The 21518-nt window shown below is 39.9% G+C and overlaps 1 protein-coding gene across 4 annotated transcripts in view; it reads left to right on the top strand.

Moving 5' to 3' along the window:
- SLC45A4 (solute carrier family 45 member 4) overlaps nt 1-21518 on the top strand; it is a 69935-nt gene that overhangs the window by 26250 nt on the left and 22167 nt on the right. For all 4 annotated transcript variants that reach the window (XM_075085921.1, XM_075085918.1, XM_075085919.1 and 1 more), the window contains exon 2: nt 2613-3230. In XM_075085921.1, the coding sequence (XP_074942022.1) occupies nt 2993-3230 (238 nt within the window). In that variant the 5' untranslated portion in view covers nt 2613-2992. The remainder of the gene's footprint in view (nt 1-2612; nt 3231-21518) is intronic.

Here is a 21518-nt window from a genome sequence, read left to right as displayed (position 1 = left end):
GAACAGTAATTCTCTGTTCCTTTAGATAAAAGCTGTCCATTGTGCCTCTTGCTGTTTCACTTCAATACTGTAACTGCTTTTTCTGGCATGTTTAAACTATACTGTTCTTATCTGTGTCAATTACAGCTTCAAAGTCTACCTCCATCTATCATCCATTATTCTTGTCTCTTAAATTATCTGATTACTCCCCATCATCTTCCACTTCAGGAATAACATTTTCAGTTATCCTGTAAGAGTCTTGCTCAAAAGGGCTAAATCTCAGATATCCTCTTTTGTGTGGCTCTTTATCCTTTCCAGTGACAAAGGCGCCCAGCCTGGTGTCATCCTGCTTGCGCATGCAGGCTGCCCCAGTGCATCATAAAACATTCTGGTGTGACAAACTGCCTTCCTCTCCGTGCCTCATTCCACTACCCTGTAACTGCCCAGCAAATGAGGTGTTTAGGGAAATTGAGTTAAATCCTTCATAGGCAGTGACAGGAGGGGAAATTGAGCATAAGAAAAAGCTAGAGTCTTTAAAGCTGTCTTGTACTGGAGTGTTATCCATGACGCTTTGTAATACAACACACATTCTGAATGATTTCTGAATAATAAGAGCTGATATGTAAACTTTTACATTGTACTGAATGCAGTTTTGCCTGAGTCTGCAACCATTAAATATTTTATGACTAGTCTGCAATTAAAATAATTGCTCTTGCTCTGGAACCTGTGCTTCGTAGGTTTTACTCAGCCAGAACTTGTGTTATGACAAGTGGCTGTGTGTGGGTTTTTCCTAGTACACACAGTATTTAACTTCATATTTATGATAAATTTATAGCCATTCAAGGATCGAGCTGGAACCTCAGATGCTAGAGCAAAGTAAGAATTCCATCCCTTCAGCCCCTGATGCAAGTTCCATGCTGTGCTAACAGCTAGGAGGAGGCAAATGAACTCTGCTGCATGCAGGAGCTTAGCAAATCCAGACCCTGACTGGTGGAAAGAAAAAACTTTATGAAAACAAAGTGTTTATGAAGAACTTTACCCATCTGTGCCATCGTTCAGTAACCCTAGGCAGTGCATCTCAACTCCTTTTAATTCTGAGTGGGTGGAAAAAACACTTTCTCAAGTCCCTTTTGTTCTGAGCAATTTAATGCTTATAGATTCAAACTTGGAACTTAAAGCTTTGCTTATCACTTGTGTTCAGTAAGTTATTTTACCTTCTCTAATGTGATTTAAAGGTTTGACTAGCTCAGAAGTAAATTATAGTATCAAGTTGTTATGAAGTGATTGAATCTGAGAACTCCAGTAATCTTGGGGAGCCTGGAAGAAGCCCCGATCAAAAAAGATGCTTTTGAATGGAGAGAACAAAATAGATGCAATAAACTCACAGGTGGTACAGCTCGAAGGAGGGTATTGGCAGGAGGGAGTGCTCGAGATGATGTTCCCCTACTGCAGTTCTAGCAGAGCAGTGTGTCAGGTCACTCTGAGACAAGAGTTGCTGTTGTGATGTGCTTTAAACCCCAGACATGTCATCTTTTTCTTCAGGCTCATTTTTAGGTTCACCACTTAATGATCTGGTTTATGCTCTAGCCCACAGATGTTTTGTTGCCACAACTGAAGGGGCAGTGAACTGCAGCATGGGGACTTCTTAGGCCAGCTTTGCTGCCAAAGCCAGCATCTCGTGGAACCATACCCCCGAGGGGTTTTGTCCTGGGATACGAGTTCAGACACAGTGGTTGTGAACATGCATCCTTCTAGTACAAACGTTATGTAACCTGGCTTTTTATAAAATGCTTTCTTTTTTTCTTTCCTAAGTGCTTAAACACACTTTGATTGACATGGTACAGTATGTCTGCTTAGACTTTGTGGCACAAAGGACAGGGAAATACAGGAGAAGCTTGTTTTACCTGATTGGAATATATTTTAATAATCTTAATGTATGGTGGAAGATATTGTACCATTCTACTTTCATGGACTTCAGAAGCCTCATAGGATGTGGGAGGAAGATGCTCTGGGCTTGTGTGGAATGTGAAAATGGATACATATGCTGTATATGTCTTCATTAGAAGTTTAAATATTTGAATATCAACCTCAAAGTTATATTCCTAATGGCTTATTTTTGCTCATGCTTGCTTGAGGAATATCTTCATTGCAAGATGGTGTGATAGGTACTGTAAAGTAATCAGCAGTAAAGTAACCAGCAACTTCCAAAAGTCTAAACAGAGATGTCTGTGTGGCCAGTGAGTAAATTGTAATGGATGAATCATCTTCCTGGCATAGTACTGGAATATCCTAGGCTGTTTCTGAAATGGAATCTGCATTAAATTTCCCAGAATTTTAGTCTTGTGCTTAATCTTCTGAGGACCTCGGAGAAATACACTGATATATTCTTCTGTGGCTTCATGTAGGACCATGAACTGGAGGAACTTATGAGTACAGTTAAGCATCATTTAAATGAGGTGTAACTGCATTTCAATGGAAAGTCCAGGGGTAGGAGGGAATGTGGAATAAAAGACCCTACACTAGGCAAGGACAATGGAAAGCATTAAGCAGGAAATAGGGTATATAGTTAAGGGGGGGGCACAATATCCTGAAAAACGCTATTGAAATTTTTAAATGCTTGCTTTTTGTTGCAGATTAATCAGCCACTCGATGGGGATTAACAGTGGAGCACCTCTTTGTGTCGCCTTTCCACCTCTCTGTAGCAAGAATAACAACTTCAGCACTTCTTCAATAATAATTATGAAACTGGTATTAACTGAATGGCAATTATGGATTTTTAACTCTAACTCACAGTAAACCAGCAAGCCATATGTTGAAATTCCTACCAAATAGCTTTTCCTTCTTAATGTCTCATATCTATACAAGAAGTTGCAAGATATCTGTTTCTACAAGAGGAATATAAGCATTACTTGCCTGAGGAAAAGAAGCTGGAAGAGAAGACACGCTAACTTGTTTGTGGAGTTATGGTAGTATTATTTATATAGATATAACATATATATATATATTTTTGGTAATGAAAATGGCTCCCCAGAATGCTGACTCGGAATCTATGCAAGTTCAAGATCTACCTGTGGCACAGCTTCAGAAACCAGAAAACAAGGAGAATGAAAGTAGGGAGGAGACCATTAGTGAAGGATCCATAGACCGGATACCGATACGCCTGTGGGTGATGCATGGCGCAGTAATGTTTGGCAGGGAATTTTGTTACGCCATGGAGACAGCTTTGGTAACACCCGTGTTGTTGCAAATTGGTAAGTATTTATCATTTCTGTAATCGAAACTCTAGGTATCTGTTTGCATTGATTGAAGTCAGAAGAAGAGAGAAGTGGGGTCTTCTGATTAAAAATATATAAGGTAAAAAGGATTTTCTGCTTTTGTTATTGGCTGTGCCACAGATTCAGCTGCTGTGACCATGTGTAAGTGGGGAGGATTTCTACGTGCATTCATCTCCTGTCTGACATTGCTTCCCTCTGTAAAAAACTTAATCTGATTTAATTTTTGAGTTCCCATATAAAGCTAGCAGCCTCAAAAGCTTCTAAAACTCTCTATTAAAAGGTAAGAGTTCTAAAAACTAGAAACAATATTAGACTTAAAGCATTGCAGTGAAGCTTATTCATTTATGGAGAAATGTTTCAGGCTACAGTACTTTAGAATAAACAGATAAATTGGCTTTTCCAACTACTTGAGAAATATTGCATTTATTTCAAACCACTAGTGAGTCTTGGTTTGTGATCTAATTTATAACACGTGAATACATATGAATAAACCATAATACCGATAGCTTTAGATAATAATGGAGGGTAATGGGAGTTGACAGTGTTACATCTCATGAGTACTGTAATTAGATTTCCAATAAACTGCTTATAGTATTAACAGTATCTGGTATTACCTTTATCAAATCCAGAAAATCATGTTCTCTATCAGATATCAGAAAATATTACATGAAACCGAATGGAAGTACCAGACTCAGAGTGCTTCCATGAATGAATAAATCAATGATGTGTGTGTGCTTTGTAAGTGTATATGTAATATAAGTATATTACTTTTGCTGATGTTTGCTTTGGCTTATGTATGCAGTTCTACCTTACAGCGCGCTCAGCTGTGGCCAAACAGAAGTACTCAACCAACTCTCTAATGTTAATTGAATACTATTTACAACACTTCAAAAATTTCAAGGTTAGCACCTCAGATAAAACATCTGTATTTTTATATTTGCTATGACAAAAGGGCATAAGAGATTGAACTTGTGAGTGTGCAATGTACAAATTATTTTGTGTGATCTTCCTGCAGTTAAAAATGTGTTGTCGTATGAAATTAGTTGGTTTCTTTTGCATCAATAGAGGGGTCAATAACCAGTGCAGGTGGTGCTGTGAGAGGTGCTGATGAGTTACGCTTCCAAGTTTTCCTGAAAATTTTCATTTTCAGAGCTTACCAGATGCCTTTTTTGGATCTATTAGTGGCATAGTTAAAATAGATTATAAGTGTTCCCCAAATTGGAGCTTTCTGATCAACCTGACTTGCTGAGTAAAACACATGCACCTTCATCGAAGAATGTTTATAATGTCCATGTTTTTTCTTTTGGGTAAGTTGAGATTTAAAGATTTAAGTAATTTGTAGTAGCAGCACTAGTTTAATTACTGTCTACCATGAATGCAAAAACTTGCATCCTTCTTTGCATGGAGAAGACCACCAGTTTCATAAGTGACCTGTACTTTTTTAATTTGCTTTCTTGTTCGTGCTGGCACTTGGATGCTTAAAAAGTATAGCTGGCTAAGCTGACTTTACCTTACCATGGAGTAAGGTCAGATAGTGTAAATAAACCATCCTCTTAATTACTGACCAGTCTACTAGCTTACATATCTTTTGTGAGCTCTTCTAGTAGATCTGTTTCCTCCAGATAATTGAGAAATATCTCTTCCCTTCCTTCCCTAACCCGAATGATCAAAATAACAGTGGGATTTGGGGGAAGGGAAGAAAAGAGTTCCCACTTCTAGAAAAGCTGGTAAATCGACAAAGCAATGCAAAAGGTGGCAGGGGTGCAATGATGATGTTCCATGCTGTTTAGATAAGAAGCAGAGGTAGCTGGTTACAAAAATGTTAGTGCTTTGGGAAATCATTGAAATCTTTCGTACTCAGGCTCATGTTCCCTCAGCAGGGGAATAAACAAGGTTGGATTCACTGAAGGGTTAAGTTATTCACGGGTGACTTATCTAGGCTGTTTGGTAATTACCTCTTACATGGTTCTGTTTACCTTTATCAACCTCAACATCTGTCTGCCTCAACATGAGCTATATTTATTCCTCACTGGAGGGGGTTGCATATAGCTGTTGAACTGCTGTATTATTCCCTTTCCTTTTTGTTTTGGTAAAAGCAACATTCAGTTGTGTTCTGTGAGATTAAATTGGCTTGAAAAAAACGTGGCACCTGGGGAAATGTGGTGATTGAACCAACTACCTTTGCTTATAATAAATTGAAGGATCAGAATCCTTTTGGGTATGCAAAAGACCCTTACGGTTGTATGTTGAATATTAACAATTAAGCTTTACAGTGTGTGCTTGTGCTCTATCTCAGAAAACTTTGGTCACTGAAATAATCTGAGATTCTTATCTGATACCACCATTAAAACCTTAGGCACGTCAGTATGGTGTTACATACTTTCTGCTTGCAGGTCTTTGACTTCCCTGGCTGTTTGTGTACCCTGGATCAGAGGTGTAGTTATGATTTGGCGGATCAATGACCTGTCCTACTTGTTCTGTAAGCCACGAGATTTCAGCAGCTTGAAGGAGACAGGCCTTTGGATAGTCCCTTTCCAGTTCAGCAGTGGTTATATTCTCCATGTGTTTCAATTTCCTGAAGTTTTGAATTCACGGAATCACAGAATGGTAGTGGTTGGAAGGGATCTCTGGAGATCATCTCATCCAACCCCCCGGAATTCTTAACAAAAGAACTGAAGGCAGCAGTGAGAGCTGCTCGGATCGATGGATGCTGTGAATTGGAAAGGTCTGAAAGTGCCTGAGTTGCTGTAACCCTACCGGAATAAGTTCTGATTTGTGACTTTAATCTTTGTCTTTATGGCTCTGCTTAGATTGATGTTACATTGCCTTGTCAGAAATGCAGCTACAAATCTGTAACAGCCTTGTCATAACTGGGCTTTAGTAGCTTAGCAACAAGAACAAGCCAAATATATATTACACAGGGTTTTTTTATTCTGACTTGTTCTTTGATTTCTTGCTACCTGCAGGTTAAGAATTCAAAATCAAGTAGCTAACCTGTTTAGAAGAATTCAGAGGATGTAGAAATATGCCATATATGAGAAATGGCAGACTGACTTCCATTTTCACAAGTTTTGATCTCTAGAAATCTTTATTAGCCTTTTTTAGAGACCCATTTAATCAGCAATTCCTCCCAGCCATCATTAAAACTCTCTTAGAAAATAAACTCAGCGCCTTCAGCACTCTCAGTTTACTTGTTCATCAGTCTGAGATTTTTGAGAAACAGTGATTTGTGGTTACTGAGTGTGTTCTGTGCATTAATGCTACCACTTGCTTCCCCTGTCACATTTCAGCCACATACTATAAACTCCATCGGAGCAGGATGAGGCCTTTGTCTTCTGAAACATCTGGTACTTAAGGCTGCTTATCTGTGAGAGGGAATTAAAATCCTTGCTATTGTTTATACATGGAGGAAAAGACACTGTCATCATTAAACTTAGCTTCTAAATCTACTTCCAGTTCATAACAGTTCATGGAAAAGTTGGATACGTTTCAGAAATTATTTTGCAAGGGATTTGGGGTGAATAAAAGTGAGAAGCTAATGACTGGCATGGTGTAAACTCAGAGAAACCGTTAGCTTTTGGAAGAAACCTGTTCAATGAAATCACAGTACGTGGCTTCTGTTAACAACACTTTAAGCCATTAATAAATAACATAATTTGGTAATTTCAGATTATTTCAGTTATAATTCAAGCACAATTTGGGTGCTGATGCAACCAGTAAATCCACTTCAGTTCTGAAAAGTGGGATCCATGTGCCTGTTTCATTAGGGCTGTGGAAGAAAAAAAACCCAGTTTTCTGTGACGGGCTGGCCGCTGCTTTCAGCATGAAAAACTTGCTGTCTGACTAATGAGCAGTGGGAGCTGTAAACGTGGCATTTCACGTTTTATATTTAATATGATAAAAGCTTTGCCAAGCCTTTACTGTTGCTTCAAAGGATCTTTCCAATGCTATTGAGTGGTTTATGAATAGTTAATAGGCACAAAAGTGACTGTCAGCATCAGAGCTGTTCCTTATTCCCGTGCATAAATTAAATATATTACAGTAGTGCTTTTAAAAAGAAACTGTACATTTACATAAGGAAAAGCATGAACAGTTTACATGTGCTGGTTACCTTTATAATGTCACTTAAATTAAGGGGTGTTTCTTTGGTATGGTGCCAGAATAGCCTTGATTTTTGTGTTTTGTATCTGAGTGCCTGTCTGTGATGGCATTGCTTTGTTTTGCTGTGAGAGTTAATGGGCTCTTGCAGTAAGCATTAGCTAGTCTAGCATTAAATATTGAAGTTGGTAGTTTTGCGCTTAACCCCGAGCATGGTGTTCTTTTTAGGCAATAATGCTGAGGAATAACATTTCTAGAAACTGTGTATTTCAGTGCTAATTAATAGATTTTAATAGAGAAGGGCTGAGCTAAGCAGAGCAGAATACCACAGGTTATTTTTGTTTGGAAAAGAAATTATTTTTCTCATTAAATGCTTTCAAATCAGCAAAATCTTGTAGGCGCTCATGTCTTGTATGAGGCATATTTCCTGTGTGTCTCATACATGTAGAAAAGCTGTTTGGGGTTTGAGCTGTCATTTCTCAGTTAAAGCATTTATACATAATATCTCAGAAAAAAAATGATCTAACATTTAAAACTCTTCCAGCCTAAAGCTTAGCAGACCATACTTAAAGGGTCTTGAAATCTAGTTCATGTGAAATTGCCAGTATGGAAAAAGTGTGTTAAGCAATAATTCAAACTGCTGATTCTGAGAAATCTCAAAGTGCTAGCCGAGAAGTCATTATGCTGAAGAGATTTAATAATACGGAGTGAACTTTTAGTATGAAGTAGTGAATCTCCCCATGGACATTTAGTGTTGCTACCTGTCTAAGATGAATGCATGTAGGTAAAGAGGAGATTAGGGAGATGTTCTTAGAAACCAAGCATGAAATGTTACAGATAAGTTAGCTTTTAGGTATGTTTCTTCAAAGGAATTAAGTTATCAATTGCTGACTCAATTCAGTGTGGAAGGGGATAGTCTTCCTAAGGCTAAGCCTGAGATCAAAGTAAGTCTAAAAACCTTAAAAGAACTGGTAGGGGAGAAGGGAACAAAGGGATTAGATGAGCTTTTAGAGGCTGCCTATAATTCAAGTGAAAAAAGGCTGACTGGCTGGAAAAACTTGCAGATGGAGGAAGCCCTTCAACACAAAGCAGCACTGACTCTCTTTCACCTGAGCTCAAGTAGTCGAGTTTATTCCTCAACTCTGCCAGAGGTTATATTTATGTTAAGGTTATATGTATTTATAACTGCCTTTCTACAAAGCTGTATCTTACCATTTGAGCTGTGCCTTACCTTACTTTGTCTTACCAGGAAGAAACTGTTTGAGTTGCTGTAACCTGCTCTTTGACTCTAAATTAAATCCCTGTATGATCCAGCTGCATCTGGGCTCCCAGGCGTAGCTGCATTTAATGCTGAGAGTGAATTGCAGGATCTGAATTCCTCCTGAATTAATGGCCCGAGAGCTGACCTGTCCCAAGAGGGGACTGTAGCACGACTAACCTAAGGACAGGAATTGAATTTACAGTGGGTACAGAAAACCTAGGATAATAAACACTATTTTTGATACTTTTTTCAGCCTTGTGAACTTTGAGGTTAGTCTTTAAGATCATGTAAAGTTTCTACTCAGATCTCAGGTGAGGCAATGTATAAGACTGCAAATATTGTGCATGAGGGACATGTTAATTGCCCTATAAAACCTCCCCGCCCATCATTTTTTACTTATTGACTAATTTCATGACCACTAAGGGGTTGTATAAGGTTAATTTTACTGTACTTTTTTTAACCAACGAGCAAGTCAGACTTTCATATCATGTATTGCTCTTCTTGTACATAAAATCTTTTGATCTCAAATCAATAGCAGCACACTTTTTGAACGCATGTAGTCCTTGGTGTAAGGCTTGGTTAAGGGTATGTTTAAGGCACCTTTAAAAGAAAGGTGCTATCCAACTACTAAAATTTTAATCCTAGGGGCAGTAAAAGCACATTTTGTTTCCATATCAAGGTAAATGCCACGCAGTCTGGCAGCTGTGCAATAGCTGTTACAGACCTTTTTTTAATACTTGTACTGTTTTTCTTTAATGCTGAATCTGGCCTTCAGAGGCACAACTGATGACAACATGGCAGAATTTAAGGGTTCGTGCTGGCTTTGGGATTGTACAGACTATGTGACTTTGGATGAATAGCCTTAGTAGGAAAGGGAAGTTGAGTGCAAAGAAATTCAGAGGCTTCTCCCACAGCATGAAACAAATTTCCTAATCCTTAGCAGTAGGTAACTTTTCCCTTTTTTTGCTGAATAAGGTCTGCTAGAGAAGCTGCTTTTAAAAAAGGTCTCATACTTCTCTGGTGCTGTTTTCTCTCATTCCAAATCTTTAGCAAAAGTCCCTGATCTTTTAATTGTGTACTGTGGGAATGTTAATCCTTGGCATGAAGAGTGTTCGCAGTAAAACTTGCATGTGAGAACACTTTGAATACTCAGAAGTTTTTCTTTTGAGAGTTTGTGTGATCTGAGGCTAGTGCGAGTGAGCTAACAGGTCTGAGAACTGTGGACCGATAGAAGCAGTGTGCTGCAAGACAAAGCAAACTATATAAAAATGCAGACTGCCAGCTCTTGTATAAGGATGGAAGTTGAAAATTTTTAATTTTGCCACCATCTCTGTTTTTCAGATCCATTTTTTTCTTCCTGCAGCGACAGCCATCTTAGTCTGTGACCTGTGGAAAGAGCTTGAGGCCTCTAAAAGAAGGAAATGGATATCTCTACCCTTTCTCAGATGCTTCTTTCTACCAGTAAATCTTTCCTGTCCAGCATGCTGCCTCCTTTTATCTTGAGTATCCAAGGTCTAAAAGAGACTAAACTTTCTGGAATGACTTGAGTACTCTGACATCTCTGTTCCCCTTCTTTTCCAAATCTGTTGTTCTCTCCCACTCCAAGGAGACCTAGTAAAGAAGCAGAAATAAGGACCAGTTAATAATGCTGCTACAGGCTAATAGTGCTGAACTAGGCATGGGAATATATTAAATTATAAGCAGATTTTTTTGTTATCTTTAATTTGCATATCAGCCAGTAGTTTTAAAGTTTTCTTTGTCTATTGTAAATGTGCTGTTTACTTCTCTTACGTTGAGTCACTGAATTGTCTTGCAATTCTTCCTTCCCACACATATTGGACCTGCCTTGTTGCTATAGCTGAGACAAGCCTATATAGGTTTTCTTCTGCTTTCCAAGGCAGTTCTGCAGTAGAAGGGGACACGTATGGGTCTCAAACTGCAGGATCCCTGTATTTTTAGAGCTCCCTTACAAAGATTTCCTGTGGGTAGTGGGGAAAGGATGGGAGAAATAGTGGAAGGCTTTGGCCTCCTTAAAATGTGCTAAAATTGAGTGGTTTTAAACATGCCCCTTTACGCAACCTCTTTCTTAGCCTAAACCCTTCCTCTTAATCTGCTTTCCACCCACGTACACTCTCAGCCAAATTTACAAAGCCCACATCTTTTTATACTTCTGTCTAAACACCCTCTCAGAGTGAGATGTCAGGTGAACCTGTGAATGCACGTGCATGCACAACACCCATCTGAATTTCAGTTTTCTGTTCAGAATTTGAGTGAGGGTCAACCTCACCTCTGACCAAGAGGTTACTTTGCCATAGTGATAACAGATGAAACATGATAGTGCTTCCATGCCCTTTGTTGTGAAGTAATTGCCACCAGGGCAATTTTCCAGCAGGTAATTGTCTGTTCTTTACTGTAAAAAGAAACCTTTTAGCTCTTTGGAATGGGGTTCTGGTGGCAGAGACTTGCAGATGCAGAACTGAGATTTGGGCGCCCAGCTTTTGAAACTTGGAACACCAAGATTCAAATCAATGGTTTTTCTACTGAACATTGATAGTGAAACAGGTTATGAAAAGGGAATGGCTGAGAAATTAATGAACAGAAGTCTTACTTTTCAAGGAAATAAAAATAAGGCCACTTTTGAAATGAAAAGAATGTCAACAGGCTGTTGCCAAATCACGTAATGCTTTAATAAAGCTTGCTTCAAGAGGATTGTCAAAGCTGCAGCCCCTTAAGCTGTATTCTCCTCTGAGTCTCCTGTGTGCTTGTTGCAACAGTATTTCTGTGGTGATGCACCCTCTGGGACTCCTTTTAATCATCCTCTTTTAACCAAACAACAGTTGAGAAGGTTTCGGATATGCTTCCTGCAGGCTATTTTGCAAGAAATTATTGGAAAAGTTTTGAGCTGCTGATTCAGACCACTTAACTAAACAGGGAAAAACCAGGTCATAGATTTTTATTTACATTGGTTTGGATAAATCCCCAACAGCTCATGACACTCCATAAACATATTCCTCTTCTGAAGTCTTGAGTAACAGTGGGTACAAAGCAGCACAGATGCAGTTTTTTCCATAAATAGATAAACCCAGCAATACATTGCATTAACATTTGGTGATCTTCAGTTGGAGCCTCATGGTGGCTTTTTCGCAGTGTAGTAGATGCAGAGCATTAAACTGAACGTGACCTGGTTTTCTACAGAAGTAAATTGGATTTAAAAGGGTTGCATCAGACAAACAAGCAGAACTTGCCCACAATCAGAATGACCTGAAAGATGCACTCTCCAAAGAGGAGGATCAGTAGGTAGTGAAGGAGAGGGAAAGACTTCATTAGCTGGGGGCAGTGATGGGCTGGTGGTGGCTGGCAAGAGCACTAAAGCACTTAACAAGTGCTGCTAGACCTGGTAGGTGGTTTCACCTGTGCGTTGAAACTGAGAAGAGGTTGAAGTCCTTTATTGTCTCCCCTCATTTGGGGGGAAAAACATGTAATCCCTGTTCCCACTGCTGGGGAGGATGTCTAGCAAATGGTGTTTCCCTCTTCCAGTTGCAGTCTTTGGAAACTGTTCTACTTTGTGTAAAATAGCATAAAACTTCGTGAAAGCAGGTCTCCTAAATAACTGTGCTCTCACTGTAGCATCTGTCTCAGCTGTCCCTATTTATATGGAATCCCTTTGTAAAGTAGGTGCTTTATGAAGTTATTTCAATCTTGAAATGCCCTGTGTCTGTGGCTTTCTGAGAAGTAAAGATTTGGATGCAAGTACCTTCTTGGGATGGGGTAAACAGAAGGATTTGAGTCTGAGTTTCTATTATATATAGTGAATGGTGACTGCTGCATTACACTGCTCTACTGCAAAGTTAGGTGCCACTTCCCTGGCTTGTTCCATGTGAGGACAGAGCTGATGTTTTGCATAGACTGGGCAGCTGAAGCCACTCGGACATCCTGTATATGACCCCACCAATATCTTGCATAGCAGCTGGAGGGAGACTTGCTCCAAAGTCAGATGAGCTTAAACTTTGGAGGTAGAGCAGCTGAATGGCAAATTCACAGCTTCATCATCTACCTCCAGATTACTAAGTAAAAAGCATTTTAGGTAGGGATCTTTCTGCAAATAGAGACTGAATTACCTGGAAGCCAGAACTGCAGAGTAATGACAAAACATAGATGTTACTGGGACGAGCAATCTTCAGAAACAGCTTCCACACTCAGCTCAGGAAGCCTTAACATGCTTCCAGGCAAGGCTACTTTCCCCACGCCAGTGTTGATACAGAGAACAGTGAGTAGAAAGGATCAGTCCCTACAGTGGCCTGGTCCTCTCTTTGGTGTCAGTTTTCTCTTTGGCAGGTGTCCCACCAAGAGGCAGTGCAATCTCTTTTAATATGCTGATAAATTTTATATAGCTTTCTGTTCAGATCATCTTAACCTTAAATTTCTGTCTTCCTCTGGATGCCAATTTATGTTCTCTCTGGCTCAAGCGATAAACTGAGGTGATTCATTTTCTATGTGTTCTCATGTACAGACTGTTTAAAAGCATGAATTTCCTCCTTTTATCAGTTGTGCTGCTCTGTAAACAATGGCCTTTCAATAATTCAGTCTATCAGAATTGAGGCCCCTCCCCCCCCCCCCGGATAATTTGCAAATTCCAGAAATATCCTTCGGGCTTTAAATGAGTGCATGCATGATCTGGAGGTGTTTAGTGTTATGTACAAATGTTATATCTGGGCACTTCTCAAAAATAAAGCATTTATTTGGAGGATGGAGATGAAGTTCACATACTTCAGAGTGCATGTAGGTGGCAGGAAAATTAATATTACATACTCTAAAACCAGTATTAAACTTTGACACTTTAGGGGAAATCTTTATGAATCTAAACGCAACAAAATGCCTTGGGTGGTCAGATAAATGATTGTTTACCAGGGTAGATTAGTTGTAGTGAGTACGGTTGCAGCATTCACTGTGTTTTCCTTGCCTGATTTGGAAAGTCAGGCATTTTCTGGCACAGAAGAGTCATTACACGCATACCTGCTGTCTTACATGGACTACATCAGGTGACTTAAAAATGATTGTTTATCATACTCTGATGCAAATTAGACAATTTATGTAGCGATGGGATGCAGCTGCAGCCTTGGAAACATCTGATCTGGTGTTTTGTTCCATGCTGCAACAGAAATGAAGAACAGACACACTGTGCTCTGCTCCTGCTTTCTCCCCTTCAGTCATTATTCTGTAAAACTTTACAAAAATAGGTTTCTGGTTGCTAGATTTTGGTGTCAGTTTATCACCTCTGCATGATATCTGCCTTTTTAGAAAAACAGCTTGTTCAAAGGGTCTGGGTTTTTTCACTAAGGGATATATTCCTAATATTAGCACCTTTGCAATGTGAATCAAATGATGCCGACTTTATACTGACTTTAAACGAGAGCAGAAGGAAACCGTCATCTGTCTGAAATGAAAATGGAGTTTAAAATTTTTTCCTACCTTTTTTATTTAACAAACAGGCATATGTAAGAAACATGGTTTACTAACCTGCGCTGGCTAGCATCTCAGAGGTCATCACTGGCAACCTGTGGTGAGCAGCAGTGTTGACACCCCTTCCCTAGCAATTTGGTGGGTGGGTGTCCCCGCACCCCAGACACAGACATGCTGTGTAACAGTAGAGAAGCTGATGAAGTGTATGGGGGAGCTTTCAGCATATTTGGGGGTGGAATGAGAAAATAAGATGGTATAATCTGTTAAAAAGCTGAGGGTGGTCCTTTCTCTGTGATTTAATTAAGGAGTAGTCTTTAACAAGCGCTCCTCCCTTCTGAAGTAGTCAAAGTCACGGGTCATAAATCTTGTGCCAGGGACTCCATCGGTTTGGATAGCAGTCAGAGTGTGCGAGAGGTTATGGAGATAAATGAAGGGGAAGGTTATTTTTCTGCACTATGGATTCCTATCCCATTGACGTGGCCAAATGTGTTTAAAATGTCAAATGTTTTAAAGCTGTAACCTGCAGAGGAGGGGTTTGGTACAACTTCCTCTCTGTCAGATGTGAAGGGATTGTCAAATTCAATCTCGAAAATTATTTAGGTTTCAATCTTAAAATTTATTTAGGTTTCGTTTGTTCGATGACTGAATAATGTTGTGTTGCTGATCACACCTGTAACTTGTATAACTCGTTCCATTCTTTTTTAAGTTCAAATGATGAGAAAAGTTACGATTAGAGCAATGTAAAGTAAAACTGCTTTTCCAATATGATAAAAAATACTTGTCTGGTTGTTTGGAAAAGCGTTCTGTTCTGCTTTGTCCCCATTAGGGCCTAATTCTCATAATTCGCACATTTGGAAAGGAAATGTTTGTCTTATTTTCTTGTTTGACTTCGGATTTTATTGGTAAATTTGTCCTTCCATGCATAGCCTTTCTGATTGTGAGACATAGCACGTACAAGCAAACATCGGATATAAAAGTCTGCGGTAAGAAGTCTCTTTCATCTTGTGTGATTTCATTTTATTCCAAACCATCAATTCCAGTTATTTGGAGCAAAGTGACTCCATGGATCTCATTAGCCTTCATGTAGAAATGCAAGTAGTGTAATTTTTAAACAGCTCAGTTAGGGTGGGGGAGCCGGTCCTCCGGGATGCAGTAAGCTTGTTATTTGGAGTGCTGGCTGAGGTTTGGGAGTTAAGTTCTGCTCTAGTTACCTGTATGTGCAACTCTGTGGTATGGCCCTGCAAGCTCAAAATACTAAGATCAAGATTTTTACATAGCTAGAGTTATGAAGACTTCAATATGAAAGCAGCTCTGCTTTTAAATCTCTCTGGTATGTGTGTAGAACGTGTTTCATGTAAGTTAATGTTCAAGCCAAAACATACAAGTTTATAGCAGAAGAAAAGTTTGAAAGTTTGAGGCAGGCTACATAAACACTAACACTGTCTTTTTAATCATAATTTCATCCGAGAGCTTGGTTTTCTGTAATGCTTTACCTGCCAGGCCGGCAGTTGGTGGCATGAACAGCTATGGAGGAAGACCACTTTTTTTTTGGGGGGGAACCCTCAGTTGGTTAAAATCCTCTGTACGTTAGTCCTGTTACCAGTGTTTGTCTCTCTAGGGATTGTTCAAACAACTGGTCAATTGCAGTATTTTTCCTGGAGCAATAACATGGAAAACCATGCCTGCAAACTACAACCCGCAGTTCATTTGTCGAAGCAAATAGGAAAAGCACTAATAGGATTTATGTTTCGCTTGATATAGCCACATGAGGAATTAACCTCAATAAAGGCAGCTGCGTAGAGGAATGCAGTTTCTCTTTAGGAGCTTAGTATGGGTTATTTTCAAAATTCCTCTTTTTTTTTTTTTGAAGTGTGCAATGAATAATGAGTTAGAAGAACCAGTGCATTTATAATTCAGCAACATTTCTAAAATAGCAAATAATTTAAAAGTGCATGCAGTGTTTGCTGAGTTTTAGCTGGTGGGGGTTCCCAGTAGCACAGTTGTGGCAGAGTATTTATTCCTCTCAAACACACCGATAGTCCCAAAGACTTTAGAAAGGCCAGAAGGTTGATTTTGCAGTGTAGTAACAATTAACAATACTTTTTTTTTTTAAGCCTGTATGGGAATGGTGGCTTTTTGGGAGGCTTTGCTTATTGAAAAGAAGGGGAGGTATAAAGCACTCTTGAGGCTGCATGAATGGTCTAAGGAGTGTAGGTAGGATCAATTCAGCTTTTTTCCCCTCTGTATAGTTTGGGCTAGAAAATTGGCTTTTATGAAGTTTATACAGAGTAGCTATAATGTTTATGAGCTATTATATTTGTTTTGCTTTAAGTCAGCCGGGGTAATTATAGAAGGAGGTGCCTGCACTGTTTACTGGCCCTTAAAAGAACGACGCAAATGTCACCCTGGCTGAAGTGTGAAGATGAACTGTCTGGCCAGTAATCCCCAAGAAGCTGAAGGTTCTCAGACGGTATCTGCAGGGGGATGTGGGCCATAAAACACCTTCTTGAGTCACCACTTTCATGTGGCTTCTGAATGTGTAGTCAAGCCTAAAAACTGGGGGAGAAGAGGCTGACTTTTATCAATGTGCAGAGACAAGTTCCTTGCATTTTACTCTGCTCTATACTTACTGTGTTTTCTAAAATGCAATTTGAGACTGGAAAGGAACTGTTTTCTTTGCTGCTTACAATTCAAGGGCATGAATGTTGTACTGACCATGCTGCCTGCTCAATAAGAAAATACTTTTTTGGCTACCTTCAAGTCCGTTTGCCCTCCTTTTTCAAGTCCTTTTCCTGGATACACTGACTAGATGCCATGCTGGGCTAAGTATACGCCAGTCATTTGTTTGGCAGCGTGAACCAGATCTCGTATGGTTTCCTAGGGCTTGGGGGTTGGTGGGGTAGAACGGATACATCAGGAGTAAACTTCTGCTGAAGGTGATGTCTTCTAGCCTACTGTTTCCTTTGCTAGAATGGTATTTTAAAAGTCTTAACTCTGAGCGAGTCTTATAAAATTTGGGATGTCCTAGCCATGCTCTTCATCTTGCCCTTGCTTAGTTACATTAATTTTGTTTCTACCTTCCCTTGAGGTTTGGTTAGCGCAGTGTGGAAGGGTAGTCAAAGCTTCTCTTAGACACAAAATCCTTGCAGCACAGGACCAGAGCACCCAAGCAAGGGCTCAGGCTGTACCTGCTGCCACCTTGTGATGGTGCTGGGCAGCCCCCTCCCAGCTATGAGCAGCCCCATATTGAATACATCCCCATTAAGCAAGTATGATTTTAACTGAAAACTTGTTCTTAAGCAGAACAGAAAAGTTGTTTGTTAACCAGATTTGTTTAGGGGGTGGGAGAGAGTCAGTTTAGTCTGGGGTCGAACACAGATTTCCTAGTTGACAGTTCAGGTTTGGCTCTGCTTAGAGGAAAAAGTAGGTGTTAACACCAGGTTTTGGTTAGGATTTGGTTCAGCTGTGTTAAGTAGTAGACAGTCCTATTCTGGGGTATTAATGTGTTAATCGCTGCAACAAAAGCTCTGCTGTTGATTAACAGGACAGGCCTGAGAGTTGGTGCTGAAAGATTTTCTATTGTATATGTAAGAGTCTTTTGAGTTTGGGAATTTTAAAGTGCATTTGAGCCGAAGTGCCTTTGTTTATAAATTTGCCAATACTCTAGAAGTGGTGACGAAAAACCTTATTGAGCTTTGGATAAACTGGGATGCTGCATATCTTCAGGCAACACATGTCACTGTAATTGATGTCTAATCTTGCAGCGAGGCAGAGCGGCGAAGTGCTGCAGTGTTATGCAATGTGTGCGGAGTCGAAGTGGGGCATCATGTACAGCTGATGCATTTTAATTACATACCGTAAAGGCGAGGGAAGGATTAGTGTGGCAAAACGATTCATTGATTGCTGCATTCATATATGTGTCTGCATACGTTTAGACACTTGTGAGTGATGGGAAATGGATGCAAGCATAGTTGCGTGTGACCTTTGAGTCCTCCTGTATCTGTAGCTTGCTTAACTGGCCAGCAACAGGAGACTTTGCAGCCTGGGAATAAATACACTGACGTTGTCAAGTTAGCTTTGGGTGGCTGTAGTGATATATATGTATAGCTGAATACAAGCTGCATTTTTCTGGGATTGTGCAGAATGTTCTCAGCTTTTTATTTGATGCAAACACCTTTATTATATCCCTAAAAGTGCTCTTTGGTGGAGGTTAAAAGGACTTTTTTTTAAAATTACTGCTGGTTCAGCACACTGAAAGTTGCATCAGATTTAATCTATATTCAATTTCAGCTCATTAAACACTGATGCAAATTTGGTATTAGTGTCAAAGTGATATATTTCTAAGTATTGGTTAATAAGTGAGAGAGGAAGAAAAAAACAAGTTTCCCAAGAGCCAAAAAGGACAGCACAGACAATCTAGCAAACTACAGCAAATCAGTTTTAGCAGTTGATAGGAGTTCTTGGCAACGTTGTGTTTCCTTGCCCTCTCTGGAGCTTAATTACCTGCTGCAGCATGGAGAAAGCTTGTTTGGCACTTGTCAGTGTTTGGAGTACAAAAGGTTCAGCTTCTGGCCTAAGTAAACCTGGCACTTTTCACTGGTCTGAATGTACCCTGGCAAAAATAAATGCCATCGTTTTGGTAAGGATGCCATTTCATTCTGCGCAGCCTATAGGACTGCTAAGCATTTTTAGTGTAATAAAAAAAATCTACAACAGCAATTGGCATATATGTCAATTTGCAATTGCTTGATATACTGGATAAGGAAGTAGAAAGCTGGATTGCTCTAAGGGCAGTAAGCTAGAAATAATTTACCTGAATTATTGCAGGTTACTTCTGTGGAAGTAGGTTAGTAGGAGGGTTAGAAAGTTTAAAATAAATAATTAAAGCTTTAAAAGCATTACTTGGCAGCATTTGTCATCATGCTAAAAGGAGAACCATATTTGCCTGCCTGCAGATCAGTGCATGTGTTCTTTCTCTGATGCCTCAGACCTCAGCTGTTCTTAGGCTTTTGCTTCCCGTCTCCCCCTTCCGCACGTACCTTTGGCTCACTTCTCGTAACATATGCTTCTCCTTCCTGACACAGCACCATAAAACTGGGTTATAAAGTAGAAATTGTCAGGGAAGCCACATAAACCTTTCTACAACTTTGGCAGAATGGAGTGTAGCAGCAGAGCTTAATGAAACACTGATGACTCCCACAGTTGCCAAATATGAGAAGGGGAGGACAGTTGTAGGAGGTTGAGAAGCAATAATTGAGCCGAGACAGAAAATGAGAAAACTGAATGATGAAATCCTTTAAGAGGCCTGTCACTTATTTCCTTAATTCCATTTTTCATAAGTGTTATTTAACCCAACATGGTTGCTGCTGGCATGCTATTGCATGGGTAATTGCAAAAGCTATTGCGGCACCAAAAGGCAGAATAGCTTTGCCAGAAGGGGATATTACTCTTCTACAGCATAAAAACACCTCCAGGACTCTGTATGTGAAGCACTGCACTAATATTCTGTACTGAAGCTGTTGGAGAGCAAGAGCTTTGTTTTATTACCAGTTTAGTAGTTGTTCTTTGAAAAAGGGTGGCTCTAGTTGTAGGCATGGCATGTAATAGCTTCCAAAGTTTTGGAATTGTTTCTGCTGTAAAAGCGTGACTTGTGTGCATCCAAATACTAAGGAAATCTAGAATTTGAAATACAAATTTTAAGGAAATGCTGGTCAGTTTTCCCAGCATCTCTACCCTAATTTAATAATTTTAAATATTCCTACTAATTATTTGTTCATATATCTCAAACCTAGATCCAGCTTTCATCTATAATCTTGCCCTTATGACTAGGAGTGACTAAAGCAGAAATGTAGGTTGCATTTTAAAAGGCGTGAATCTGCTGTAACAGTTTTGGACATCAGAGCAATGCAGGTAGCGGAGCCCCGTCCTGGAAGAGGAGGACAGACAGTTCCCCAGCAAAGTGTCTCTTTGGTCCTGTGGGTTTTCTTGATGCGCTCAGGGTGACTTGCTGGTAATTTCGCAAAGGATTTTATGCATTTTGCCCTTGGATATCGGTCCTTCGAAGTACTGTGCTTCTTATGTCCCTGTAATAGTCCCATTAATTATTCCTCTTGATTAGCGCTCCCCTCAGTGTAATAACCCCATCCAAACGGGGGAATTGTGCTTTATCCCTTCACTTTCGTGTCCCACCACTGATTCCTCATTTGCACTGAAAAGGCAGCCCTATCCTCACTTCGTATTCCAGAGCGATAACAGACCAGCTGAGCGAGGCCAAGAGCCCAGCACTCCCAGCCGTTGCACAGATATCCCCGCTGACAAGAGCAAAACAGGAGGGGGAAGGAGAGGATAGACTTCTTACAACTGGGTGATAGTTTGTGTTCCAGAAAAGTATGTTCAGATTGCAGAGAGCACGTACTCCTGCCTATAAGATGTATACAATGTGCTGACAGCTTGTGAATGTTGCAGGCTAAGCAGAAGAGCTCTTATTTGACAGGCACAAGAAGAATTTCAGGATGTGAATTTTAGCAGTGGGAAGATTTAAGCCACAGTTTTGCTATTGCTCCTATTTTATGTGGTGTTTATTGCAATAGGTCGTTTCTGAGACACTGAGCGAATAAAGGTGCCTGACAACTTGATAGGCTATCATTTTTATGTAGAAAGCTAGCAGCAATTAAAAACTTCACGGTGCTGATTTTGTTCTGAGTTCTTCCACCTGTGTGCTTGCAACCAAAATGATCACACAGTATAATTTTCCTCCAGTATTATGCAATTTGCAACTTGTTAAGAATGGTTTCTAAACAAGCACTTGGCTTGAGCAAGTGGAGTCTTATCATACAGGCTGGGCAGGCAATAATTTGATTAAGAGCAAAATTTTTTACAAAAAAATGAAGTCTTAACTGGGCTTAATTTCTTCTCGCAGCAGCAGCTGTAAGATACAGAGCATTGGAGGTACAAACTAGAGGCTGTCTCCTCTCATATGATATCAGACTGTGATTTCAAGTCGTACTTAAAATTATTTCCTTCTTAAAAGCTTGTATTCCCACATTTGGAAGCTGGTCAAATTTTGGTAATAGGCACCAGGAGAAATTACTGTGCTTTTTTCATATCCCTTCCCTGTTGTCAGAGTTCCTGTTTCAATCCAGAAGTTAGAAGGTGGTTTCTCAGGGGTGCAATAAACTCAATGTACGAGTGCTGACTGTACTACAGTAGAGCACAGACCACCAGTCAAGCCTATTGCAGTGCATAGGTTCAACATATATTGGCTCAGATACGGTTGTTTTGGCAGCTCAGAGTCCCACATGAGCTCTAAGCCATTGGAAGCCCTAAAATCTGAAGGGCGATAGCAAGAAGCAAAAGGATTTGTGGTTGAAGTCTCACAGTTGTTCGAAGTCTCACTGTTGTTAAAACAGGCGTGCAGCTCATTTGCAGTTTCTCCGGAGACCCAA

The sequence above is a fragment of the Phalacrocorax aristotelis genome, chromosome 2, assembly GCF_949628215.1.
Source record: "Phalacrocorax aristotelis chromosome 2, bGulAri2.1, whole genome shotgun sequence".
In the NCBI taxonomy this organism is placed as follows: domain Eukaryota; kingdom Metazoa; phylum Chordata; class Aves; order Suliformes; family Phalacrocoracidae; genus Phalacrocorax; species Phalacrocorax aristotelis.
This window is presented reverse-complemented; position numbering and strand designations above follow the sequence as displayed.